Here is an 8,650-nt window from a genome sequence, read left to right as displayed (position 1 = left end):
CCTTAAACCCAATACCATAAACCCTAAAGCTTATAGACTAAACCCTAAACCCTATAGACTAAGTCTTACACCCAATACCCTAAACTTTCACCCTAAATTCTAAACCTTAAATCCTAATTCCACGCACCTTAAATCCGTAACCATAAACCTCAATATTCTTATTGCTTATTTAAACCCTAAAATAATTTGATTTTTTTCTCATTTTTATCAAAAATTCTTACCCTAAAACCATAATACTTTAAACATTAAACCCCAAACAATTTAAAAAACTAAACCCTAAACCCAAAATAACAAACCCTAAACCATAAACTTAACATGATGACCACTAAACCCTAAACCATAAAAACCTAAACCATAGACCTTAAACCTTATTATTAAACCCTAAACCCAAAAATAAATTTAATCAATATTAAGTATTGCTTCCACAATTTATTATAAACATAAGCTTTTACATTAATATCTATGTATATACACATCAACATCCATATGAATTTTTTGGGGGGTTTAGGGTTTGGGTTTTATGGATTAGTGTTTAGGGCTTATGTTTTTAGAATTTAGGGTTTAGAATTTAAGGGTTTAGAGAAAACCATACGGCGTCGATTTTAATAGCTTGGTAACTTAAATGAAAACTTCTAAATAGTTTAGTTATCAATTTGTAACTTTTCATAATTAAGTAACTAAAATGAAACTTTCTCATAGCTAAGTAAATGGTGTAGTTTATATTTTTCTATAAAGTTAGTTTCAAATATCAAAATAAAATCGAATTCAAAACAAAAATAAGAAAATAATTTGAAAATTAAATCGGATCAAATCGAAATGAGTGTTAGTTACAGTACTCAAAAATGGCTGCTCAACTTTTTACAGCGTTTGGACAAAAAACATCGCTATAGATCAACTTTTTACGGTGTTTGTAACAAAAATGCCGCTATTGCTTAGTTTTTTAGTGGCGTTTGGACAAAAACGCTGCTATTTCTTTGTTTTTAGCGGCGTTTAAACAAAAAACGCCGCTAAAGCTCAGTTTTTAGTGGCGTTTGGACTAGAAACGCCGCTATTGCTCAGTTTTTAGTAACGTTTGAAACAAAAACGACGCTATTGCTCAAATTTTTTGTACCATTTTGTTGCAAACCCCGCTAATGCATAATCTTTGCAACGTTTTTTGTCCAAACACCACTAAAAACACTTATTTTCCTGTAGTGTAATTTATAATTTCATTATTTTTAAAGGGATTAAATGAAATTTTTCCATATTTAAGGGGCTCAAATGTACAATTTTATCATGCATTAATTTGCAATATTATTATTTTTAAAATGATTGAACTAATTTTTTTCAATTTTATAAGGCCAAGGCCTTGCCAGCTCCTAACTTCCCTTTTAAAACATGTATCAAGCATGTATCTAATAATAATTTAAATCACCTGTACATAAAAAAGAAAAACATATATCTTATCTCTTCCAAGGAAATAATTTTAAATAAAACAATTCTTTTAATACCAAACAAGTCGAGGGGAATATACAGCTAAAAGTGGTTACAAGTAGTGTATTACAGAGGAACAAAGCAAGCTGGGATGAAAATACAATACATCCAGATCCAACAAAAAAATTATTCAAAATTATGGAGCCTAAAAGTTCCCAGCAAGGTACGAATCAGCTTATAGAGAATTACAAACAAGTATTTGCCTACACTAAGTAACCTAAAGGCTCGTAGGCTGAGGTTTGATGCTCTATGTCCATTATGTGGTGAAGAAGACGAATCAGTCAACCATATCTTCCAAGAATGTAATCTTGCGAAACAAGTTCTCCAACAGATGGAAGTGATATCTGCGCCCATACATGAAAATCAAGAATAGAAACTCCGGTTACCTGAGATTTTTAACATCAATAACACATATCAATATACATGTTTAGCAGTTTCATTCTGGGCAGTATGGCATAATAGGAGAAAATTTTTCTATGAAGGTATTCGGCAGAGGATATGTGACATAGTGGGCTTTATCAAAGCATATATTACAGAATTAAGCATACTAGGCGAAGTATTGGAAAGCAAGCACAATAGAAAAGAAGCCCACTAGGAACCCCCAACAGAGGAACAAGTCAAAGTAAATTTTGATACCGCATTTCAATAACAAAACAACAAAGTAATCTCTGGAATAATTATTAGAAACAACATAGGACTCATAATGGGTTCATGTGTTTACCCGGTCAAAAATGTCTGAGATTCGACAACTGTAGAAGCATATGCATGTCTCAAAGGGGTTGTTTTTGTAGAAGAAATGGGATTTGGTGAAGTAATAGTCGAAGGGGATTCAATGACTGTCATTAAAAACTACAAAGTCCAGAAAACAACAGATCACTTATCGGAGTCATCATAAACAAAATAAAAGAAAAAGGCAGAAGATTTAGGAGAATTGAGTTTCGTTACATACTGCATGGAGCAAATGAAGCGGCGCACACGGTGGCTGCATAGGGGAGAGGATGCAACTCCTCGACCTTTTGGATGGAAGAAACTCCATCGGAGGTTGAACCCATCGTTCTGAAGGACCAAAGGGGTAAAAGTTAGAGGAAGAAAGAGGATTTGTTACAGGATCTCCTAGGAACTCAAAGATTAGAGGAATTGGGGGAAGAAAATGAGCCACGCACACTGTCTGAGGAATACTAATTCCCTCGAAAAGGAACATTCTGCGTTGCAATAACATTGAAGAAGGGTAAGGGAAAGTTAAGAGTTTAGCGTTTCATTTTATTTTAGTTTCCTTAGGAAAATGACTGATTGTTTCTTCTACAGAATTAGGCGTCTGTTTTTAAGCCTTAGGTTAGGCGTCTGTTTTTAAGCCTTAGGAAATTACAATACCGAGGCACCGTCCACAAGAAGCAATGGTTTATTAACAGATGGTAGGATTAGGAGGCATAGTAGTGTTTTAGGAATTTGTAATTTTTTTGAAACTTTCCCTAATTAATGCATTAGTCGAATTTGTGTAAAAAAAATAATAGCTCTTTCACATGCGTCAAGATTGACTGACATTTTCAAAAAGATGCAGGTCACTTTAGAAAATAAATGAGTTTCCTTTCCTTTCTTTTCTTTTTCCGTAATGGATTCGTATTTTCTTTGTAGATTTATGTCTTTGTTTTATGTTCAAGTTTTTGCTTGTATATATGTTTTTGTTGGGTTTAGATTTTGTTCTTCGGGAATCTTGGGATCTTGTACTAAAATTTTCCATTTCTTGGTGATGGATTTAAGAAGCATCAACTGTTTCCAATCTAATTTGTACTGAAATAGAGTAAATTCGTGGCTGTTGATATCAACAAAATCAAGAATATTGCATTGCAATTAATTAAACTTTCTCAAATATGTTTGGTACTTTTTCTATTTCTATAGCGGTTATAAGGATCTTGCATCTTTTGCACCTCCATAGCGCCAAATACTCCACAGCTTTCCTCAAGACCATCACCATCACCATCATCATCATCATCATCATCATCATCATCATCATCATCACTTGATAGATCAAGTGACAGCAATTCTTCCTTGTACTTTACGCTATCCATTCTCGTCTGCATCAAGTTGCCTCTAGTGTCATACCCTTTTAGGATGCCAACCACTTGTTTCATGTTTGGGCGCTTCTCAGGTTCACTCTGCACGCATAGAGCAGCAACGTAGATGGCTTGTTTCAATTGGTTGTGATCGAAGTTCCCCCGAAGCTTAGGATCAACAAGCTCTTTAAACCGCTCTTTAGCTATAAACGGCTCCACCCATTCGGTTATGGTCCTCTTGACACCACCTGGCAACTTCTCTATAGGCTTTCTCCCTGTTAGCAGCTCAAGCAAGAGAATACCAAAACTATAAACATCACAACTTTCGGAGACCTTTCCCCACATGGCGTATTCGGGTGCAAGGTACCCTAACGTGCCTTTAACCCGGGTCGTCATGTGGCTTACGCCTTCTGGGATTAGTTTCGCGAAGCCGAAATCAGCAACCAGCGGTTCGAAGTTTGAATCCAGCAGGACATTACTTGCCTTAATGTCTCTATGAATGATGTGGGGTGTTACTTCATGATGCAAGTACCTACAGCATTAAAAACAATAGCAGTCAACGAAATGTTTTAGTTTCTGTTTTATTTTGGTAACACACAAAAGCCAAACTTACAATATGCCTTCGGCTGAACCAATTGCAATCTTCATCCTCTTCTTCCAGTCTAATTGAACATCTCCAGCAAAATGACCATGCAGATGAGACAACAAGCTGAGGTTAGGCATGTAATCGTAAACTATGAGCCTTTGATCGGTCCCAACGCAGTAGCCCCTTAGACCCAACAGATTCTTGTGTCTAACCCTTCCAAGAACTTCAACTTCCACCGCAAATTCCATTTCAGCTTTTGATGTCATAGCTTTTAGTTTCTTAACAGCTATCTGCATTACATAATTTAAGAACCAAAAACTTTACCCACAGCAGCGGAATATAGAAAAATTAACCGAAAGCCAGGATTTATAATATTATATTCGAATACCTGAAGGCCATCACTGGTTTTTCCCCAGTAAACACTGCCAAACCCACCTTCCCCAAGCTTGTTATCGTCGCTGAAACCATTAGTAGCAATGTGAAGCTCTTTGTATGTAAACATTCTCCATGTTGTATTCCCTGGAGTAACCACAAGACTTACCACACAGAAAGCATGGATTTTTCAGTATAATTTAATTAACAAGGAAAACAATACTGTAAGACAAGTAGTAGAGTTGTTACTTGCATACCCCTCATCGACCTTCTCTGAACTGCAGCAACTTCCCATAGCTTTTGGCTGTGGGGGGAATCGTTATAGAAATTCAGTCGAGCTTCACAACTTCGCAGTTTGCCCTTTAATTTAAACCAGACTAAAGGTGTATCTGTAATTTTCTCAGATGATGTAAGGAGCCGCCCTTGGCCGGCTTGTGATAAATCATAAAAAGTAGCTTCGACGGATTTACCTAGGCACAAGTAAATGAACTAGTCTACTAATCAACAAATAAAAAAATATGTTAAGTAATTGTAGCATGTAATCGTACATAATTTATACGCATCAAGCTTTAGGTAAAATGATAAGATATATTTTATTATTAAAAACAATTTTCATGTTAGAATTTTAAAAATAATATCGTTACCAACAACAATTATAAATCACATACATATATTATAAATTTAACATATTAAAATAAAAATAAAAATAAAAATGATTCGGAGGGAGAAAATAAGCGATGAATATATGAAAAAAAAAATCAAAACCAACAATAAAACCGAGCTTTAATTTTCAGAAGTTATAGAACTTGAAACCTCAAATTATGATACGAGAATTTGATTTTACTCTGGCGAGCATCCATCTTCCTAGAAGCAGCTGGCTATTTCATGTATAAAAATATATATTCTTTCTTTATTTTTTTCTTTTTTTCTTGTTTGAAGTCGATGCAAATTAAAGAGCTCTTTTCTTTTTTTTTTTCATGTATTTGTTGAAGGGTTTGGTTTTTAAGATGTATTCCGTACTTCTTAGCATCGATTCAGCATCTAAGAAATGGTTAATAAATAATAAATAATATGATGATATTGCGAATTATCCGGAAAAATATTACTCTTAGAAATGCTAAAATCTGATAAGTACATATACGGTCAATGAACTATACTAAGACATGGTTAATAAATTAATGAATAATTTTAAAAATTATTAAAATGAATATAATTATATTTTTAATAAGCAATAATTTGTGATTCTCTGAAAGTGCATCAACTTGTATATTATTAATCCATCAAATATAATTTTTAAATTCTTTTTGGTAATTCTTTTATAAAATTATTGAGTATTTATGAACGCGACAAATGTAAGTTTTAGTGTTCTTTTCTTTCTAATTGAAATTGCGGGAACAGTTTTGGTACTGCCAAATGTTGTTCGGTATAACAATCTTTTCAGTATATGCCCGTTAAGACCAACCCAAATATCTCTCTCGGACAATGAAATCGCGTATAATAATTGAAATATTTCAAATTTTTTATGTAAAATATGTATTAATTGTGTATTTAAAATTAATTTAAAAATTAAAAATATAAATATTACATAAAATTTTGTTTTAAAATTTAAATATTTTTAATATAATAAAAGAAGGTGATGATAGTCTTTAAATTTATGTAAAAGAATAATTTATTGTCGAGCATAACATTAACAACACAAAACTTTTAATCCAATTAATTGAAATCCAACGTTAACAAAATAGGTTATAAATAAATTAAACTAAACTAAAACTGATGATTTATTTAAAATTAAAAAGTAAAAAAAGAAGAAGAAGTAAATATTCCAACTTTATAGAAGTATATCAAATTATTCTGTTATTTAATAATCATATTTCACAACAAAATCGAGGAGTTTTAGAGACTGTTTCTCAAATTTCCTGTGTTACTTTACGATCCAATGGCTAATGAGAACAATGACCTATTGTCTAAACTAAACTTTTCTAACAAAGAGTAAGCAAATGTGCAAGTGGGGGAAGATGATGAATTGATCCACACTGGATCTGAGGCAAAGGTGGTTGCAAAGTTGTTCACTAATTGTAGCTATATGAATGAGGCGTTGTTTCGGGTCCTTCGATTGATGTGTTATTCTCAAGAATAGTTACAATTCTTTTCTTTATTTACTCTTGTTATTGTTAAATTTGGCTCAGTTGAGGATAAAACCAAGATCTTTGGTATGGCGCCTCAGAGTTTTGACAATTCTCTTTTTGCAATGGTGGAGTATGTGGAGGGGCTTCCAATTAGTGATTATGATTTCAGGTTGGTACCATTCTAGGTGCGATTTTATAATGGCCTATTGGGGTAGATGAGCCGCGACATAGCTCTTCATTTGGAAGGCTCAATGGGAGAGGTTTTGGCTATCAATTGGAAGGATAATGAAGGTGGGTGGACTAAGTACATTCGAGTGAGGGTGGTGGTTGATGTTTTCAAGCCCTTGCATTAGGTGATCAAGCTATGGGGTTCAACCAGAGCGGAACTGTTAGGATCGACCCGATTTAACAACGAATAAGAAAAATAGTGGAAAAAATTGAGAAATTAAACACACAAATTTAACGTGGAAAAACTCCTTCAAAGAGGATAAAAAACCACGGGCAAAGATAATTTTACTATAATGGCAAAATAACGAAGAGTACAAAAGATGGAGATAAAAACTAAATCCCGAAAACCCGAAAACAAAGAACCCTCAAAACGTAAACACAAAATTCTCTAAATGTGTTATGAGTTCTAGTCTCTAATGGGTGTGTTTTCTAAGGTTGTAAAAGAGCCTATTTATAGGCTAAATTCATAAGTCAAATAATAATAAATTAATCTAAACTAATCAGTGTTTGATTGAAACAAGTAAACAGAGTTTAACTGAAAGATTATTTTTTAAATTTGACTGAAAATATAAGTCATATTTAACAAATATCCACCTTGACTCATATTTCCACAACGCCATCTTTGCCAAAGCCCGCCACGAGTCTATCTTGAACTATGAAAGGAATTAACTGAGTCGAATTGGTGCTTAGAAACTGGAAGACATCTAGCCTTCGACTTGTACACTGTCAAATCAAAACTAACCTAAGTCTGATTTTCACGAACACAGTGCCTTAACTTTTCAAAACCTGCATCCAAAAGAGAACCTCTCTTCAACGAAACGGTCATACCTTTTTCCCTCCTATGACCAAGTTGCCTCCGCTCCAAACGAGTTGACTTCAACTCCGTAACGGACGAGGGACGTCCGATTTCACCGGTCACTGTAGAACCTTCCAGAATATAAAGACTGCTGGTTCTTTTACCTTTTAACAAAATGAGAGCTCCACGAGATACTTTAATGTCGCTCGATTTGATGTTGATTCTGCATCCTTTCAAGTCTAAAATACTCAATGAGATGAGATTCTTTCGTAAATCAGGTACATACCTGACATCTGAGAGTGTCATAATCGTCCCATCATGTATCCTAATTTTAATAGTACCAATACCAATTACCTTATTAGATGAATCGTTTCCCATACGCACAACTCCACCTTCAACCGAACTGTATGTGGAGAACCATTCTCTATTGGGACACATATGGAAAGAACATCCTGAATCTAGGATCTACTCGGACGTGAGCTTGGAGTTATCGCTCGTTGACACTAACAAGAAATCATCACCGTTTTCATCGGCCAAATTAGCACCAGCTACATCTTCCTCGTTACTCTCAGCAGCTCTTTTATTTCGCAGTTTATAACAATTTGCTTTGACGTGACATAACTTTTTACAATAGTGACACCTTTTGTCTCGTTTCTTTAATGCTACCAAAACGAAAGCTTGCCTATCTGTCTTGCTATCCAAATGAAGCTCATTTTCGAGTTTGTCTCTACTCAACAAATGACCCTTCACATCTTCGAACGAGAGTTTATCTCTGCCATAAATCAGGGTCTCCCTAAAAGACTTGTATGAAGGAGGTAAAGAGCACAATAAAAGCATAGCTTGATCTTCATCATCAATATGAACCTCAAGGTTCTTTAAATCATTTAAAGAGTAATGAATTGACTGATGTGATCTCTAAGAAGCTCACCTTCGTTCATGTGAAACGTAAATAGACGTTGTTTCAACATTAAACGGTTAGCCAGAGACTTAGTCGCATAAAGAGTTTCTAACATTTTCC

The 8,650-nt window shown here is 34.3% G+C and overlaps 2 protein-coding genes across 4 annotated transcripts; both read right to left on the bottom strand.

The window, feature by feature from the left end:
- Window positions 1-1,463: 1,463 nt before the first annotated feature.
- LOC108468967 (uncharacterized) lies at window positions 1,464-2,812 on the bottom strand. Of its 3 annotated transcripts, none has more exons than XM_017769837.2 (3): window positions 2,423-2,811; window positions 2,195-2,322; window positions 1,464-1,817 (listed from the first exon to the last, which is right to left on the bottom strand). In XM_017769837.2, exons 1-3 carry the CDS (start codon window positions 2,690-2,692, stop codon window positions 1,751-1,753), a joined length of 465 nt encoding a protein of 154 aa, XP_017625326.1. In that variant the 5' UTR covers window positions 2,693-2,811; the 3' UTR covers window positions 1,464-1,750. The 3 variants fall into 3 exon arrangements, with proteins under 3 accessions (XP_017625326.1, XP_017625328.1, XP_052887494.1); XM_017769839.2 differs by having other exon boundaries at window positions 1,464-1,859; window positions 2,423-2,810; XM_053031534.1 differs by lacking the exon at window positions 2,195-2,322 and having other exon boundaries at window positions 1,464-1,859; window positions 2,423-2,812.
- A 354-nt stretch (window positions 2,813-3,166) lies between these two features.
- LOC108469195 (PTI1-like tyrosine-protein kinase At3g15890) lies at window positions 3,167-4,999 on the bottom strand. Its single transcript, XM_017770091.2, has 4 exons — window positions 4,740-4,999; window positions 4,499-4,646; window positions 4,138-4,400; window positions 3,167-4,056 (listed from the first exon to the last, which is right to left on the bottom strand). Exons 1-4 carry the CDS (start codon window positions 4,775-4,777, stop codon window positions 3,336-3,338), a joined length of 1,170 nt encoding a protein of 389 aa, XP_017625580.1. The 5' UTR covers window positions 4,778-4,999; the 3' UTR covers window positions 3,167-3,335.
- Between the last annotated feature and the right edge of the window lie 3,651 nt (window positions 5,000-8,650).

Source organism: Gossypium arboreum, chromosome 8 (assembly GCF_025698485.1).
Source record: "Gossypium arboreum isolate Shixiya-1 chromosome 8, ASM2569848v2, whole genome shotgun sequence".
Taxonomy (NCBI): Eukaryota; Viridiplantae; Streptophyta; class Magnoliopsida; order Malvales; family Malvaceae; genus Gossypium; species Gossypium arboreum.
The sequence above is the reverse complement of the archived record's forward strand: the minus strand, read 5'-3'. Positions and strand labels throughout refer to the sequence as shown.

Bases quoted from the DNA above. Each gene is read 5' to 3' on its own strand.
- LOC108468967 (XM_017769837.2), bottom strand. From the start codon at position 2,692: ATGTTATTGCAACGCAGAATGTTCCTTTTCGAGGGAATTAGTATTCCT. The intron at 2,323-2,422 runs GTATGTAACGAA...TGGACTTTGTAG, and splicing joins CGCTTCATTTGCTCCATGCA to TTTTTAATGACAGTCATTGA. The intron at 1,818-2,194 runs GTAAACACATGA...GTATGGGCGCAG, and splicing joins TCTCAGACATTTTTGACCGG to ATATCACTTCCATCTGTTGG.
- LOC108469195 (XM_017770091.2), bottom strand. From the start codon at position 4,777: ATGGGAAGTTGCTGCAGTTCAGAGAAGGTCGATGAGGG. The intron at 4,647-4,739 runs GTATGCAAGTAA...CTGTGTGGTAAG, and splicing joins TCAGAGAAGGTCGATGAGGG to TCTTGTGGTTACTCCAGGGA. The intron at 4,057-4,137 runs GTAAGTTTGGCT...TTAATGCTGTAG, and splicing joins GGTTCAGCCGAAGGCATATT to GTACTTGCATCATGAAGTAA.